A 17851-nucleotide genomic window follows, 5' to 3' on the forward strand; every position below is an offset into this window, starting at 1 on the left:
ATGGGTCTCTCACATTCTCCCTTGACTGCTTGTCTCCTGTTAGCTGCCACCCTCTCTCTCTTCCTCTTTGTGGCCAGACTTCTTGAAAGCCTCATCTGCACTTGCTGTGTCCCCTTTCTCCTCCCAGTCATTCCTGAGACTACTTCAATCCAGCTTCAGCCTCATCTGTGCTGTGACAACTATTCTCCTCAGGGTCATTGACGGTCTATGTTTTGCTGGGATCCTTATGCTATCTTCTGCCCAGCATTTGAAGTTGTCAGCCACCCCTCCCTCTTGAATCACAGCCTCCCTGTGTCAGCTGCTATGCCAGCTCCTGATTTTCTTCCTGTCCCTCTGGCTCTTCCTTCTAAGCCTTTTAAAAATTATTTTTTCTCTGCTTGGTTCCTCAGTGTTGGAGCTCTTCATTTTCTGTCTTTGGTCATTCTCTCTCTACTAATTCTACACACTGGATACTTCCATACAGTCCCATAACTTAATATTTTTCAACTTGTACTTTTTTTTTTAATGTTTATTTATTTTTGAAAGAGAGAGAGACAGAGAGTGAGTGGGGGAGGAGCAGAGAGAGAGGGAGACACAGAATCCAAAGCAGGCTCCAGGCTTTGAGCTGTCAGCACAGAACCTGATGCAGGACTCCAACTCACAAACCATGAGATCATGACCTGAGCTGAAGTCGGACGCTCAGCTGACTGAGCCACCCAGGCACCCCTCAACTTATACTTTCAAAGCCATGTCTCTAGTGTAGATCTCTCTCTCTCAAACTACTGGCTTATATCCACCTGCTTCCTGGATGTCTTCACAGGGATCCTAAACACACCTCAGAATCCTAACAAGTGTCTGTGGAATAATCTATTCTTCTGAGTTGGTCACAAACTTGTCCCCATACAAGTCATTGCTAAAAATAGCCCTTTCATTAAGAGCACTCGTGTCCAGCCTGAGGAACCACAACCAGTTCAGCCTGAAACTGAACTGTCTTTTCCCAAAATGTATTTTCTATGGCTCGAATCCGTGTACTTACACCTAGCTGCCTGGCCTCCGCAACCCATTACCACCAGAATGAGCTACATGTGCATTTTGGCTCATTTGGAGAGACTCTGAGCCTCCTTGCTGCCTCACCTGGAGCCAGTGGTTTCCAAGACACCAAAGCTCCATGCAGCTAGTCAGTCAGGTGTGTGGTCATCACTGGAATTTGTGTCCTTCCTCCTCCTCTGGCTTCCTCTCATCCATGTCCACTGCCTACGAACCCACTGCCATCAACAGTATCCATTGTGGAAATGCTTGTGCCCAGTTCAGGGACTTCAGAAACCACAAGGCCACAGGGTACCCATGCAGTGTGCGCTCCATGCCAGGTGAGGAAGAAAAGCCACCTTCCCACCCACCCCCAGACTGTACTCTACTATCAGTGAACCCAGAAGTGGCTCTGCTTGTGGCCACAGCTCTGGTCCCATGTGCTTCTGACCTTTGCTTCTTCACCACCAAGTATCCAATCCAGTGCAAAGGGCCGCGCTGGCACATCCTGCCACTGTGTCATCAATCTTTCCCTCCCTGCCTCTTCCTGCCCTGACCAGTGCCTCATCCTTCAGTAGTGATAAAACACAAACCTTGGGACACCTGGGTGGTTCAGCCAGTCAAGCGTCCAACTCTTGGTTTCGGCTCAGGTCATGATCTCACCGTTTGTGAGTTTGAGTCCCTTGTCAGGCTCTGCGCTGACAGTGCAGAACCTGCTTGGGATTCTCTCTCTCCCTCTGTCTCTGCCCCTCTCCAGCTCGCTAGCTGTCTTTCTCTCTCTCCCAAAATAAATAAATAAAATTAAAACAAAAAAAAAAAGTCTTCATGTATGTCCACAGATGTAAACACTCAGGAGACAGGAAGAAGGGGAACAGAGAAGGTATCTGAGCATGTCTGAACCCCACCTGAGCTGGTCACAATGCTGTACTACATCAATAACCTGGGGGAGCAGCTCAGTTCCTTTGTCCTCATCCCTCATGTTCTGCCATCTCCGGGTCCTATAAATTTCTGCTGCCTTAATATCTCTTCATTATACCACCCTTCTCACAAAGGATCAGTGACTATCAGCCAGCTGCTGTGAACTGCATACAAAGGAAAGCCCATCTCATACTCAATAATGAGGACTTTCATTAGCCCATGTAACTTGGAGCACAGTTCCAGAGTCTGAACAGCATCAACAAGGACCAGATTCCTTCCATCTCTCCATCCTATTGCCAACAGTGTTGATTTCATTCTCACGCTGTAAGGTTTCCTTCAGTTTGCGAGAGGCCTGCCTGCCTTCCTCATTCATGTCTGGTAAGAGACAATGACTGCCCATTATTCCCTTTTAAGAGCAACAAAGAACTTTCCCAGAAACCTTTACCTGCTCTCTCTTCATGTCTCATTGGCTGGAATTGGGTCACAAAGGATATGGGAAAATGTGTTGGCCAGTCAGACCCACCACTTGAACTGTATCATTTCCCAAAACACATTGCTGTTACCTACTGGGGTGGAAGTGGGATGGATATTGGAGAATCACCCTAGTTACCACAGCCATTAAGAGAGCCAAGTCTCCATTCATAGCCTTTGATCCAGAATTAGATCTTTTCTTCAGCTTTTCTTTTTTTTTTTTTTTTTTTATTTTTTTAAGGTTTATTTTTGAGGGATACAGAGACAGAGTGTGAGTGGGGGAGGGGCAGAGAGAGAGAGGAGACGCAGAATCTGAAACAGGCTCCAGGCTCTGAGCTGTCAGCACAGAGCCTGATGCGGAACTCAAACTCACTAACTGTGAGATCATGACCTGAGCCGAAGTCCGACGCCCAACTGACTGAGCCACCCAGGTGCCCCTCTTCAGCTTTTCTTACCATCATTTGGGAAAGATCTAGGAACATGTCTGCCTTCTTAGACTGTTTCTTCTATAACTTAGTCAACTTGATTCTTTCACTTGATGCAGTTTTGACTTGTGTTTGTTATCCTGGTGAATAGTGCTTATGTTTCCATGTAACCAAAGCCTCCTTTACCTGGTTCTCATTCTTTGGCATCAGACATAACCCCATTCAATGATGCAGAAGTGAGGCACAGAATTGCTTCTCAGCGAACCAACTGTCCACTTTTGGAAGAGGGAAACTAGGTTTGCAAGAGGCTACCTCATGTTGTAGACTGGAAGTTCTACCTTCTATAATCAGGTACACTACGTTGAAGTCCTGGTTGGATTACAGAGTCTGGGCTGGACAAGTGGCCACAAAAGAGAAAATCCAGAGAATCCCAGAGTCTCCACCCTAGGGAGATGATGGTGATAGAATGTGTTGAGGAAGGCAGTACAAGGCAAGAGTTGTTCACCCCCGTTTTACAGAGGAGACTCTGTGGCCATAAAGAAAGATAGTGCTGTCCATCTTTTTGGTGGAAAGAGGGTGCAGAGAGAGTCATGAGACATGATGGGATAGTCTTTGTCAAAAATATAAAAATAAAGTAATGAAAGATACTCAGTCTTTTGTAATTATTTATATTTTAGGCTTCTAAAAGGTCTAACGTGAGAGGTCAGGGCTAAAGTCCTGACATCAGAAGCTTGGAGGAAGGATGGGTAGACAGAAAGGGATGTTATTACTTAAAGATGATGCCATTGGCACATTTCTGTCAGAACTTCAGTCAGAGGAAAAAAAACATAATAGGTGCCAGGAATGGTTTTTCAGATGTCAGACTGGAGGTGGGGAGGGGGGGTGGTGGGGAGACAGGTCCAATATAGCAACATCTTTAAATAAGAACTAAACTAATTTTAGATATGCCAGCAAACCAAGCTGGAAGCAAAGGAAAAGGGGAGGAACCTACTAAACCACAGCCCAAAATACTCTCATTTCTCCTTAAACTATCTCGTTCAAGGACCACCTCCTCCTCCTCCTCTGTGCCCCACCCCACCCAAGGTAGGGCCTCATCTCTGTACCACTAGCCCTTTATCTCCCTTTATCTCAACACTCTTGACACTGGACTCTACTTGTCCGCTCACCAGTCTGCCTCCAGTGCTGGATCATGTGCTCCCTCAGGGCAAGGATCAGATCCTTTGAGCCTGGAACAGAGACAGTGTTGATGGAAAGAAGGAATGAGTTGAATGAATGAGTGAGTGAATGGATGGGGCTGTGTTAAGATAGGGATGAAGAGAAGTGGAAGCCAGTTCTGTTTGGAGAGAATTAGGGGCTGTCTCCCAGACCTCTGTGGGGTCAAGGATAAGCCACAAGGGAGGCACTAGGTTTCTCAGACCCCAGAATGCAAGGCTGTGATCTGTGGCTGGCCCACCTCAGAAATTCCACACACCCTTCACAAAGTCATCCTAGAGAAAATAAATCAGATATGCCTCAGAACATGGCAACTCCACCTAGACAATTTTAGTGTCCTTTTAGAAGAAGGAAAAGCCTTTTGGAGTTCAGGGCTAAAAGGCAGGTTCATCCCTGCCATGACCTTGCAAATGCAGTCTAGAAGTTCTGTATCTTCACTTGGCTGGCAAAGTCTTTTGTATCATTTTTCCCCCAAGGAGAAAAAAGTTTGAAAGGAGCTTCATTAATCCATTTTTGTGATGTCGGTAAGATTTGTCTGTAATGAAACACCACTTCTTCCTGTGGCATACCAGCTGGACCCCAAGCCCTGTGACCTGGGACCCTTTACATTTTTAGTAGGCTAAGGCTTCCAGGCAGGTTCTTCTTGATGCCCCAGCCAAGCAATAAAGGTTTAATTAAGATTAAAAAAATTTCCTGGTGAAATTTTCCAGGTTAGCTTCTTTTCTGTAGTCCAAAAACCTCAAAGATTTTTCTTTGGTTAAGAAGGCAATAAATCCACAGATTTATTATTTCTCAGCAAAATAAACCGCCCATCCACACGGACTCTGACAGGTGCAGGGTATACGGCTGCAGGCTACCACTAGGTGGTGTCAGAGTGCCTCTGACCACCTTTACCCAATGCGCGAGAGCTGCCTGGAATTGGCAAAGTGTTAAGCCCGAGGGCAAGTTCCCCAGGGAAAGTGAGCTGCATTTATGGTGTTGGGGGGTCCTCAGTCATCTGTGGAGGCACCTGGAACCCACACTTTGGCCAAATAGAAGAAGGGGCAGTGTGGTTGGCTCAGGATTTGCCTTGCCAAACCACAGCTCAGAACCAAAGAGCTGGAGAGAGAATTGGAAAACTATAGCCCACTCGTTCCCATCTGGTTAGGAAGCTTACCCAGGCATCCCTACTGCAAAGCATGACAAAAGGAGAGTCTCAGATTTGTGGCCAGTTTTGAGAATTGAGGACTCTTGAGGTAGGAGGGGCCTTTATAGCCACTTGGTCCAACAGCACCCCACTGCCTAATAAGTCAGGTTGAACTCTGTAGCAACCCTTCAAATGTATGTGGACAACACCCTTGGTCCCCCCCCCAGGTAGGAGCAGCCAGTCCATGGTGTGTGTGGGCCTTTGTATCCCCAGAGGGGGGGGTTTTGTGACTCACCAAGGTAGGTGATGGCTCCTACCACCCAGCCTCAAGCTCTTACTGCCACACCCTGCTGTCTTTCCCAGAGTTGGCCTTTCAGAGGATGCAAGAAATCTGAGATTCTTGGACAAGCAAATGTCAGATTGCATTTGACCCCAGCTGCATGCCGCCCTCTCTTCCCCAAGGCAATGGGGCTAACCTTTACCTCTGATTGCAGAACTGAAGCTGCCAGTATGGAAACCAATTTCTTTAGTTCCCACAAATGGCTGAGACGGTCATCTCTCACCTCCAACCTGAGAGTTCCTGTTACACGAAGTAGATTTATGTGCTCATATTTCTGGGTCTGTGTGCACCGCTGTGGTTTGCCTCCTGGAATTGGATACAGGAACAAAGAGGATGCCAGACAGTGCTTTTCCTGTTGTTCTGGTTCTCCCTGGGAGACAAAGAAGCTCCAAAAACCATTTCAGATATTTAGCAAAAAGGTATCCCTGTGGGCATGGAGTTATCATCATTAGTGGATATTTGTCTCTTTGGAGAAGTCCTATGTGTGTGAGCTCATTCCCTCTCCTGTTTCTTTTCTCCCTTTATTTGTTTTGCTTTTCAGAGTGGACTAGTACTAGGAGCTCACTCCTTAGTCAGAATTCACTTACAAGGCTTCAGCCTCTGTGAGGATGAAGGCCTTGTCCACTCTCATGTGCTTATCACCTAATACAGTGACATTTAGGGGGCACATAATAACCATGCATGGAATGGAATGACTGTCAAGACTTCCTTTATTTAGATAATTAACCCCTTTTCTAATGCCCACATACCTAAATCATCATCATAGTAGATACGTATTATAGGCATGTAGTGAGCACTATGTTATGGGCTTTACATATGTTATTTTTAATATTTTAGAACAACAAGCCTGCAAAGGAAGATAATACTCCTATTTGGGGGATTAGGAAACTAAGGCTCAAAGAATACACTTAGAGTTCAGTCAGTCGTGGGGCCGTGATTTGGAAATTCCAGTTGTGACCCAACCCAATTGGTGGAAAAGTCTAGCTTTCCCCACCATTCATTAACAGCGAAAAAAATGGAAAGAATTGCCTTAAAACAACTAGCTGAGTTAACATTTGTAAAGTGCTCAGAAAAGCTCCTGTTTCATAGTAAATGCTGTATAAGTGTTTGTTAAATCAGTAAGAATCAAGCATAGGTCAATGCCAGAGGTTGGATTAAAGTCAGCCTCATGGCTTTCACTGACAGTGTTTTAATCATCTGGAATAAATACAGTAAAGATGAGTAAAGTGGGGCCATGGGATGTTCTGTGGACATTTGGCACCGCCACCAAGTCTGCGACATCCAGCCCCAGATGTTCAGCATCACAGAATTGGAGCACTTGGGGCCAGGAGGGGACTCAGAGTTTGAACCTGGAACCCAGGTATCCTTTAATCAGTGAGATCATCAGTGAGATCCAGAAGGTCCATGCACCCCTTAGAATGTTATGCACAGTGTTGTGGTTTCATGCATTTTCCAGGCATAGGGCCAAAATTTTCATCTATTGTTAGAGAGCTCTGCAGCTTAGAAGGGTTCTGAGGTTCAGATCTAGCAGTGCCTCCCAAGGTCAGCATTTAGGGGCAGGTAGGGAATCCCAGTGCTCCAGACTTCATTCTGCTCCCATTACCAGACAGGCCTCTGACTCACTCCACCCCCTCCCTCAGCTCCTTTCTTTGGAGACTTGATGGGATGAAAATCACAATGTAGGACTGACAAGGCCATCTGGTCTGGCTGCCTACAGGGAAATAGGTTTTTCTGTAGCCTGCTACCTCCTCTGGGGACACCATGCCTCTCCACTGCCTGTGAGCACCTTTTTTGAACAATCTGAAGGTTCTCCACATTCCCCAGACTCTAGCCACTGCCCCTTCTCCTATCATGCATCTTCCCAGCCACACCAGCCTGGCAGTCACGGTGGCCCAATTGCTTAGTGGATTGCCAGGGCAGGAGAGGCCACTCCCCACAGGAGCAAAGAGCCCTTGCTATCCTGGCACTTGTGTTTCTGCTTCACCTCTCAGAAAGGGGCTGTTCCAGTGCCAGGCTTGGGAATGCTGCCTGATGGAGCAGTGACCTGGAGATGCCTGCTTCTGGCCACCCCCGTGGCCTTACCTCACATGAAAAGTACATCAGAAATTTGCCAAAGCTCTTTTTAATTTTCTAGAAGTTATTCTCTCAAACTTGATATCAAGGTAACTAAGAATATAAAGCAGAAGCAGCAAAGGTACCCAGCCTCCCCTCCCACCCAGGATTTCTCTGAGGCCTCAGGAACTAGTGGAACCCACGGTAGAACACCTGCCTACCTGCCAGGAGATGCCATCTGGTTGTTGGTATTTACAGACTTTGGCAGCCCAATCCTGCCTCCTGGAGCTGTCCCTTTGCTGTTGCTGTACCAAGATATGAAATTGGGAGACGCCTGCCCTCTGGTGACAATTCCAGAGATAACACCATCTTGAGAACCAGCGCCAGGGCCTTGATTGGGCTGGATGCTGAAGGAAGTATCTTCGCTAATTAACAAGTCAATGCTGATTTCCCTTCTGGCCCATTAAGCTCCTTGAGTCATTATTTAACCACTCAAGAGTATTTCGAAACTGGACACATTCTATTTTTCTGCTAAAACACAGTCTCTTAGGAATGTCTGAGTCATTTGAATTTCACAGGAATTTTATTAGCAGGCTGGAATTTCCAAACAATCCCTCAGCCAGAAAGTCTGCTGCTTCAACCCATCCTCTGTCCTGGAGGCTTGGAATCCATGGTCCTGCTCTTCAAGGAGCTAGAAGCCCAGAGCCTTCTTGGATTCAGGCTTCAGCCTCACATCCATGGCTAAGGAAGGCCTTGGCACTCCCCACCGCCCCCCCCACTCCTCGCCCCCAAATGCACACAGTCAGGGGCGCCTGGGTGGCTCAGTCCGTTGTTAAGCGGCCGACTTTGGCTCAGGTCATGATCTCACGGTCCGTGAGTTCGAGCCCCGCGTCAAGCTCTGTGCTGACAGCTCAGAGCCTGGAGCCTGTTTTGGATTCTGTGTCTCCCTCTCTCTGACCCTCCCCCATTCATGCTCTGTCTCTCTCTGTCTCAAAAATAAATAAACATTAAAAAAAATTTTTTTTTAATTAAAAAAAAAAAAAAACAAATGCACGCACTCAGTCTCAATGAGTGTCCCTGCCACCTTCTTCCCCTGAGCTGGTGCCCCTCCAGAGGACCTGCCTGCCTCACCACTCCCTGGACCTGGGTTGGCACCTGCTTGCCTTCATTGTCTCATCTCTCTTGCTCCCAGACTCCCCTTGCTGTGCTCCATCCATCTCCTGAAATACCTGTTACCTCTTGCTAAGTTCAAAGCAGTTCTCACCTAGATCACTTGGGATCTCACTGAAATGCAGACCCTTATTCAGAGGGCACAGAGAAGGCCCAAGATTCTGCATTTCTAACCAGCTCCCAGATGATGCTGATGCTGCTGGTCCCTGGAGACCTAGGGCAGTGGTTCTCAATCTCGGCCGCACATTGGAACCCCCTAAGGAGATCAAAACATTATGAGGCCTGGATCTCAACCCAGAGGTTGTGGTTTAAGTGGTCTGATGTGTGATCTGGGCACTGGAATTGTTAAAGCTCTCTTGGTGGTCCTAGGATGCAGCCAGTGTTAAGAACCACTGACCACAATGCAGATTCCAGCCTCCGGGCCCCAAGGCATCTGCTCTTCATCAGATACTCTGTCCCTTTCTTTTAGAGGTTGGCTTCCCTCCATCTTTAGTCCAGTCCATCTCCCTGTGTATTACCCTGGGGTCCTGGGGTTCACATACACCATGATGCAAATTGTACCTCTTGAACCTGTGCAAAATTGGGGCTTCGTAAAGTCACTCCCAGGTGGGCCTGGCTGAAGGACTGGTAGTTGAAAGCAAGTGTGAGGGGACTGTGGAGCTGGCACAGAGTGGAAGAACAGGATTAGAGCAGTGGGGCACAGGCTTCGTTCTGCAGCTGCCTTGGGGTTCTTTGGGAACCATGTGCATTGCACCAAGGACTGTAGAAATGCCTGCAGCGTCTGCCCTAGGTGGGGTTTGGTAAACCACACTCTGCACTGAAGGAGGATGTCTCCACTCAGCCCAACTCCTGGCTCCTGTTCTGGTGTTTATTCTGTCAGACGTTCTTTGGGGCTGAGTAGAATTTTACCATGAAGAGTCGCTGTTTAGTGTACATTTCCACCATGTCCCCGGATATCACTCCCTCCAACTCTTTCTCAAATGTCACTTTCTCAGTGCAGCCTATGCTGACCGCCTTATCTGAAGTGTCACCCTTTATGCTCTGTATTTCCCCTACAGTACCTACCACCTATAGTAAACCACATAATTTACAAACATAATTTGTTATGTTTGTTGTTTGACTCTCTCACCCACTCAAATGTAAGCTCTCCGAGGGTTGTTGCCTGTTTTGATGACAGTGCCTCTGTAGCAACGTGGTGGGTACTGGCATTCATCTGACTCCCAGACCTTCCCCTGCCTGGTTTCTGAATCCTGCCGCTTGCCTGGTGCCCTGCCTGGCTGCACCCCAAGGCATGCTGCAGTCTCAGGGCCAGGCCCGCTATTGCTGACTGCAGACTGTGGGTGGCTCCAGACACCTGCCAGTAGTAGCTCTTTACCTGGCTGTGAGCTCCCAGTCTCAGCCACCCCACTTCACACCTACATCTTTCCAATAACCAGACCTTGGTCCGGTTAGGAAGTTTTGCTATCCAAACAAAAAAACAAAAATCAACATTTCAGTGGGTTTTTTTTTTAATTTTTGTTTTTAACATTTATTCATTTTTGAGAGAGAGTGTGCAAGCAGGGGTGGCGCAGAGAGAGAGAGGGAGACATAGAATCTGAAGCAGGCTCCGGGCTCTGAGCTGGAAGCACACAGCCTGACATGGGGCTCGAATCCACGAGCCGTGAGATTATGACCTGAACCGAGGTTGGATGCTCAACTAACTGAGCCATCCAGGAGCCCCGACATTTCAGCGTTTTAAGGAGCAACATAAAATGACTTTTCGTCCCATGGAAGCAGGTACAGATTGGAGTCTCCTGTTTGTGGGGAAACAAATAGTTTGTTTCATCCCCTTCTCTCTTTGGAACCTTGTGCTTGAGGTAGAAGGAGCAGACTCTGAGGGGCGTATGCCATTCTCCTGGGGTATACAAGGCACAGAGGCCAAAACATGGCCTGGCTCCTTCCGTTTAACGTGCAGGCCGTCTTCCTGCTCGCTGCTCACCCTGACGCTGGCCCAGGCAAACGGCCCTTGCTGCTCCCCTCTTTAGTTATAACTGCAGGAGGTGCTTGCGTCACATTTCAGATGACAGTGAAAGGCCATCATTTTTAGGGGCCACAAGTAACTGGACTGGGTTTTCGAGAAGATGTGGAACTGGAGTGATGTCTGCTTTGGGGCATGGCAATGACAGTGCTTGCAGTGATCAGTGATCCGGTGACCCGGGAGAACTTGACAGGAGGGCGGGAGGGGAAGTGATGAGCCACAAGAGAGGTGTGAAAGATTAAAATAGGGCCACTGGAAAGTGGGGGCAGGAATGTCACACTGGGAGAGGAAGAAGGGGGAGTAGGTGAGACATGCAGATGAATCAGGAGAGGTCAGCTGAGTAGTGATGGCCAAAGAGATCTTACAGTTCAAAGGGTCTTTCATATCCACACGCAGCTGATAGCACCTCTGGGCAGCAGCCTCTAAGCTTCTCTGGGGCTCCGTCCCTCTGAGCTGTGAGGTGGAGGCTTCGGCGCCCCTGTCCTTCTTTCCTGCCCACCCTGGACAGACACACCTAGTCCTCTGTCTGGAGGCCCTTCTCATGGCCTTTCCTTCACAGGCACTGGCTTCTCACCTGACCAAATCACAGCCACCCTTACCAGGCCCCCTCAACACCCCTCTGCCCTGAATACAGGACACCCAGTTAAAGTTGAATTTCAAATAAACAATGAATACTTTCTTTAGTATAACTATGCAGTGTTTGGGATATACTCACACTAGAAAATTGTTCATTGTTTATCTGAGATTTAACTGGATGTTCTGTGTTTTATCTGGCAACCCTACTGAGCTCCATATGATGTCAGTTTGGGATCTACCCTGTAGCCTCTTGCTTATGGGTTGGCCCATGTGAGTCTGCAAGAAGTTGGAGAGAAGTGTTTCTGCATCAGACTTTGAAACCCATCTGCAGTGAGTGATGGAGGCATTCATCAATGGCCTTCACAATCTGGTCTCCGCTCACCTTTGTCTCCCTGTCTTCTGCTTGTCCCTTAGTGAGAACTCTCTCTGGCCTGGCTGGTCTCCTCATCCTCACCCCATACTCTTGGGCCAGGTGGGGCTCACATCAGTCCCCTCTCAACCCTGTCCAAAATACCTTCTTCCTTTTCCACAATCGCCTGTTGAAATCCTTCTACCCCTATTTGTGGGACCAGATCCCTGAGGCTGGAGACTGAACCCCCGAGTCTTTGCATTCCCTTAGAACCAAGACAGCACCTGTCATTCCCATAGGTTTTGGAAACTCTCCAGAATGACTTGAATAAGCCAAATTTCCTGCCAGGTTTTTTGAAGAGCCATGAGCTTTGTACCACCTTCCAACAACTGGGGGCTCCGTCAAGCTTTCCCTAGATGGATTCTGAGGGAGAAACTCCTCCTTGAAGCACTCACAGTATTCCTTTGGGGAGAAGAGAGCATCTCAGAATTCCCTCTTCCAGTGACACTTTAGGATCTTCAGGGCATCGGGCCCTGACCCACTTCAGCGAACACTTTAGTTATAAAGCATCCCTGTGTGCAGAGGATGGGGACAGCCAGCTGTCTGGGTCATCAAATAACTTTCCAACATCAGCAGCAGCAGCAGCAATCCATTTCAGCTCCATGGTGCTTTATAGATCAGATACATTCCCTCATTTAACTTGCAACAATCCTAGGAGTTAAGGAGTTTTACAAATGGGAGGCTGAGGCCTGAAATGCACAGATAACCTTCACACATAGTCCTGTGTGTCTGAAGGTGGAGCCAGAAGTGGGGACTCCCTGACTAGCACTGTCTCTGCTACTTCAGGATGCCTAATTCTTCCTCAAGATGGCAATGAGGTTTGGCCTCAATACCACCTGCCCCCTCAGAGGCACCTCTTTTTCCCAGGATCTTGTGTTCCTGAAGGGAGTACATCAAATGCCTGCCCCAGCTCTGAGGTTTTTCACCTCCTTCCCACTTCAGTCCTACTCAGGAAAAACTCCATCCTCGGTGACTTGATCTCTACCTGTGGTTGTTCAAGATCATCTAGGCAGGGTTTCCGAAAAGATCTTCCATGAAGCACTAGTCCCACCAGGTGCCCTGTGACATGAGGGTGCTGTCCAGCAAGTTTGGAAAGCACTGATACTATAATCCCTTTTGAGCATGATGATGTAAAATAACATATTAAAGGCACTGCAATGTCCTGCCTAGAAAAATAGCCATTTGACTTTGACCCCAATTTTCCAAAACCTATCCAACCATAGAATTATCAAGTAACAACCATTAACATTCTGTGGAACTAGGATTCCATACAACCCCCTCTGAGAAATAGGGATTTAGCTCAGATCTCTTCTTATATAGCTGAAAACCACTGAAAATTCATTCATTAATTTATCAATCATTCATTAGAGGCGAACTGAGGGTCTTCTAAATGCAGAGTTTGTGCTAGGTTCCATGACTAGACAGACAGACAGTAATAACAGCTCGTTTTCATGCAGTTCTTACACCTAGCCAGGCTCTCCACTGACCTTTGTGATCTCCAGTGTTTGCAAGAAGCCCATGAGATGTGGGTTTCACACCCACTGTAAAGATGAGGAGATTGAAACCCAGATGGATGCTGTGTGTTGCCCAGGTCAGCCTATAAACCTAGCTGCACCTTTTTATGATTGGTTTTGCTCTTTGTGATTCTATCCAGTGGCCTCTTGAATAAGGTTGCATTTTGCTGGGAAACGTAAAGCCTGGGAAGAATGATGAGGGTATATTTGGGACCAGGGCTGTGGCCAGGATCTTACCTCCTCTCCCTCTTGTGTCCCCACAGGTCTACCTGGCTGAAGCCGTGCTGTGGGAAGAGAGCAGCCGTGTGGCAGGTATTTTTGCTCAGTGCAAGTCTCAACAGTTTCCTGGTAGCCTGTGTAATATTGGTGGTGATTCTCCTGACTCTGGAACTTCTAATAGATATAAAGCTTCTCCAGTGTGAGTAGCAAGAGAGATACATATGCAAATACATATGATGTCAATATTCAGTGTGCATCCATCAGGGGTCCCCAACCAGCAGTGCAATATGCCCCCAGCCCAATGCCACTGTTATGACCCTGGCCCCATAGCTCATGGGGATTACTGCCTGGGGAGGAAATCTGACAGCTTCTTTCTCTGTCCCCCCAAGTACCTGTTTGCCCCTTTCTACCCAATGTGGCCTCTCCAGTCCCCCTCCCTAGCATTCCGTGATCAGAAACTGATGAGATCAAAAATGTTGGGGACCCCTGTATGCACTTTTCTTTTTATTGTTCCCATTTGGAATTCTCCAGGTTGGACTTTTCTGTATCTTAAAGAGAGTTCTCATGTGTGGAGGCATATCACCTTCTACTAATAATAATAGCAACCACAATGATGATATGATTGCTTGTGTTTTTATCCAGCCATAATTTGGCAGTGTTATTTACACATAATGTGATCATTTTGAAAGGACTTTTCCATACATTTGACCCTCGCAGCAACCCTGTGAGGTGGCATGACTGATTTTATCTCACCTTATAGGCAAGGGAATTAAGATTTGGAGAAGTTAGAGACTTTCCCTAGGTAAGGGTCTTCAAGCCATCAGGCCATTTAATGGCATGGCCAGTTTTTTTCCCACCATAGTGTCTTGGTGTTTGTTCTAGTCTTGTGTTTATGGGAGCCTGATGCACATGGCAGTCAATGGCTTGTCTGCTACCTCTTCTGTCCTTCTAGATGTCCCATGGCAATATGGCTGTTGGGAGGTGCCCACTTCTTGCCCCCCACCCTCGCAGACCCCTATCTGGCTCTCTGGGGAGAGCCAGGTGTCTTTACTCTTGGCTTCAGATGAGTGAGCAGTTTCTGTTAGAGCTCCTGGATCCCTATATTTCCCCAATTCAGAAGGCGGATTATACAAATGCAAGTAAAAAAAAAAGATAAAATTTTTGGCCTGCAAGATTCCACCATTGGCAAAGTGTAGAACTATAGATCCATCCTCAAACCCAGTCAGTCATCTTAGACTTGTTTTCTCAAATGCCCCCAGTTCTTTTCCTGGAGCCTCTGTACTCAGGGTCCATCAAAGCTCCTTCCATGCCCTATCAGCCCTCCCTACTCTCTAGAGAGGATGACAGGCAGTACAGAATTGCTTTTGTCTGATAAGCCTCATTGGGTTTTGTGCAGCTGGTGGCCCCTTGGTTCCAATCAAAGTATCTTCCAGCATAAAGTGACCAGCACTGATTTTACACTCAACCTGTCTTCAATTAAACCATGTTGTATACTTTCCCTCCCACTCATCCATATGTCTGCTTTTTATGAGGTCTGGCCATAACAGAGTCTTTCTTTCCCTGTTGTAGGTTATACTTGGGGCCCTCGGCTGCTCAGGTTGTGACAAGGCATTGAATAGAACTGAGAACCTGGCCGACACTGGAATTTTGCTTAAAATTAAGTATCCAGGAGATTGATTTTGGTGGGAGATCCAATAGCAGCTCATAAAAGGCATCTTAAATTCCATAAAACGCACAATCAGAGATTTATTGCTCTTCTAAAGCAAACCGTAAAAAAAGGCACAGGAATTCATTTGAGAAATAATGGGGAGAGATTTTATGTTTTCAGAATCATCTGGAGGTCTTTTCAGAGTCACACAGGCCTCAGACTCTCGGTTCCCACTAGTATTCATGTGGCCTGGGATGGAAAGAATCCACGGTGCCTCCAGGCCCCAGCTTCTAAAGGTCGGTCACATTGGCCCAATACCAGGGGACCCTGAGGTCTCCCACCTGGAACCTGGTACCGCAGCCTCTCTCTCCCAGACATGCTCCAGGTTCTGGCTTCTGCCCACTCTGTGATCCCAGAGCTTTGGGGGAGGCTCTGGGTTCCTCTCTTTCAGGTCAGCCTTCCCCACTGAGTCCTGCCTGGGGTACTTTTCTTTTAGCCCCCAGGGAATTCTGAGCTACACGCTAAGCAGGCCTGACCAGCAGAGAAGCAATGTAGGCCTGTTCTTGGCAGCATTCCTCCACCTTGTTTTGGCCCTGCCCACTGCTCTGCCCGGCTGTCTTTCAGGCCTACCTTCTGGAAAGCATCCCCTCCCATCCATTCTCCACCAGAGCCCACCTAACCCTTGTCCTGGGCCCAGAACCCTGCTTTTGGCGTCACTACCTGGTAAACTACACCTTGATTAGGCTCTGAAGTTGGCCATGGCTCCCGTATTTTAAAGGGGTCTTCCAGAGATAGCGCCTTAACTCTAAGGATTGTCTGGTGGAAGGTGGGCTGGGAGCTTTCAGGGGCTGATGGCTCTCCCCACTTCACTGTGGAGTCTGGAGGGCAAATGGAGCAACTTGGAAGCATGGCAGACTCCAGCTGCTTGAGCTGTCATGTTCAGGAGGTGACATCTCCCTACCAGGCCCGGCTCCCTCTTCCAGGCCTTTCTCCAGCCTCACTCCAAATACCCCTGCCAGCATAGCCATCTCTACATCAGGGTTTTCACAGTGAAAATTCAAAGCAAGCTCGCTTTGAGTCCCACCCAGTGCCCAGAGCTTTGGCTGTGAATTGTGGTAAGGGTTTCCAAAAGCTCAGGTAGACTTGACTGAAGCTGCCTACCCAGCTCTGACAGCCACGAATGTCTTGATAAGCCCCCCTCTGGAGGGCTCCTTTCTGGGAGGATGGCTATAGCTCACAGCCCACCATAGCTGATGGGACTGAGCTAGAATTCTGAGGCATGGCCTATGGGGGGACAGACAGAGGGAGGAGCAGCACCACTGGCCCCGCACCCTCCTACCAGCTCCATTGCAGACACCACTTAAAGCTGCCCTGGATGTTCTCTGGCCTGATTCTGTCCGGATCCAAATGTTCACATGAGCGGGCCCCGGGCTCGCAGAGGTCTGCCTCCACGCTGTGAAGGTCCTCTATCAACGCACCTAACTCCTTGTGCCTAAAATTGGTCCATTATTGTGTTCATTGCAGTTTCCAGTGCATTCCAGTTTGCTGGCATAATTCACTGGATCAGTCTGGTCATTCTCTCTGTGTTCTTCTCAGAGGTAGGTAAAGACTGGGACCCTGGGACTTCTGTAGGGCAACTCCTGCCCTGGGGAGACCAAGCTTTATTCTCTAAATATTTACTAGCATCCAGCCCTCTTCTAGCCCTCAAGGCTGCAAAGAGGGAGAAACAATACAGAGAACTGAGCTCTGTGCTGGGAAATGACGCTGGAGGGGCAGCTGTCGACCCCTTCAGGGAGACCTGGGCCCCAGGAGGTGACCCCTGCATGGAATATGAGAGGATGGGCAGGTGTTGTCCAAGTAAGGGGCGGGGATGACATTTGTGAAGGTGAGACTGAGTAGGGCATAGCTGAAGGAGAGCAAGTGGTCATGTTTACAGTAAGGAGCTATAGATAAGAGTCTGGGCTGATGCCTCGGGGGCCTGGAGGTAGAGAGAGCAGTTTGGAAGCTGCCCCTTGAGGGGGGATGCTCAGGCCTGCAGAGGGCAGAGAGGATGGAGTTGCATGCCTGGCCAGTGGATTGAGCAGGTGCTGCAGGACCATGGGGTCTGGCTAGGCCGAGAGCTGCCCCCTTGGTATGAACAGAGGGGCACATGAACAAAGTGGTGGGATCAGGGGTGAGAGGCTCCCTTTATCAAGTCAGCCAGTAAAGCCTAAGTCGGTATCTCCATGTGTCAGGTATCTCTATGTGAGAGGTATCTCTATGTGAGATACCTAAGTCAGTATCTCTATGTGAGAGGGGAAAAGCTCCTGGGGCCTTGTGGGCACTGGGTTTAATGCCAGCTGGTAGCCCAGTGTGGGACTGAAATATGTGGTAAAGCAGATCCCAGGACATTGCTCTGCCTTTACACAGGGGTGCATGACACTTCTTTCAAGCAGTTTCCAGACTCTCACAGTGATACCCTGGCCTGCATTTCAGTGCTGTTGACTTGGGCCTGCTGCAGGCAGGGTCTCCCAGGGTGACTGGCAAGGCTGGGCTTTATCTTGTGAGCAGTGGCGGGTCATTGAGGGACTGGAGAGTTGCATGTGGAAATCCGGTTCTTCTCAAGAGAGCAGAAGGCTAGTCTAAGTCAGGTGGCTGGTCACTGCCCCTCTCTACCCATGTGCTCTACCACCACTGCCACAGGTCCACATTAGCTCATGCAGAGCCCCAGTGGGGCATTTCAGTGGGCAGCAGGCATGGGGAGAATGGC

The 17851-nt window shown here is 48.3% G+C and overlaps 1 protein-coding gene across 2 annotated transcripts in view; it reads left to right on the plus strand.

Moving 5' to 3' along the window:
* Positions 1 to 17851, plus strand: part of TMEM266 (transmembrane protein 266) — a 125857-nt gene that overhangs the window by 60575 nt on the left and 47431 nt on the right. For both annotated transcript variants that reach the window (XM_047864655.1, XM_047864654.1), the window contains exons 4-5: positions 13499 to 13653; positions 16627 to 16700. In XM_047864655.1, coding sequence (XP_047720611.1) covers positions 13499 to 13653; positions 16627 to 16700 — 229 coding nt within the window. The remainder of the gene's footprint in view (positions 1 to 13498; positions 13654 to 16626; positions 16701 to 17851) is intronic.

Source organism: Prionailurus viverrinus, chromosome B3 (assembly GCF_022837055.1).
Source record: "Prionailurus viverrinus isolate Anna chromosome B3, UM_Priviv_1.0, whole genome shotgun sequence".
In the NCBI taxonomy this organism is placed as follows: Eukaryota; Metazoa; Chordata; class Mammalia; order Carnivora; family Felidae; genus Prionailurus; species Prionailurus viverrinus.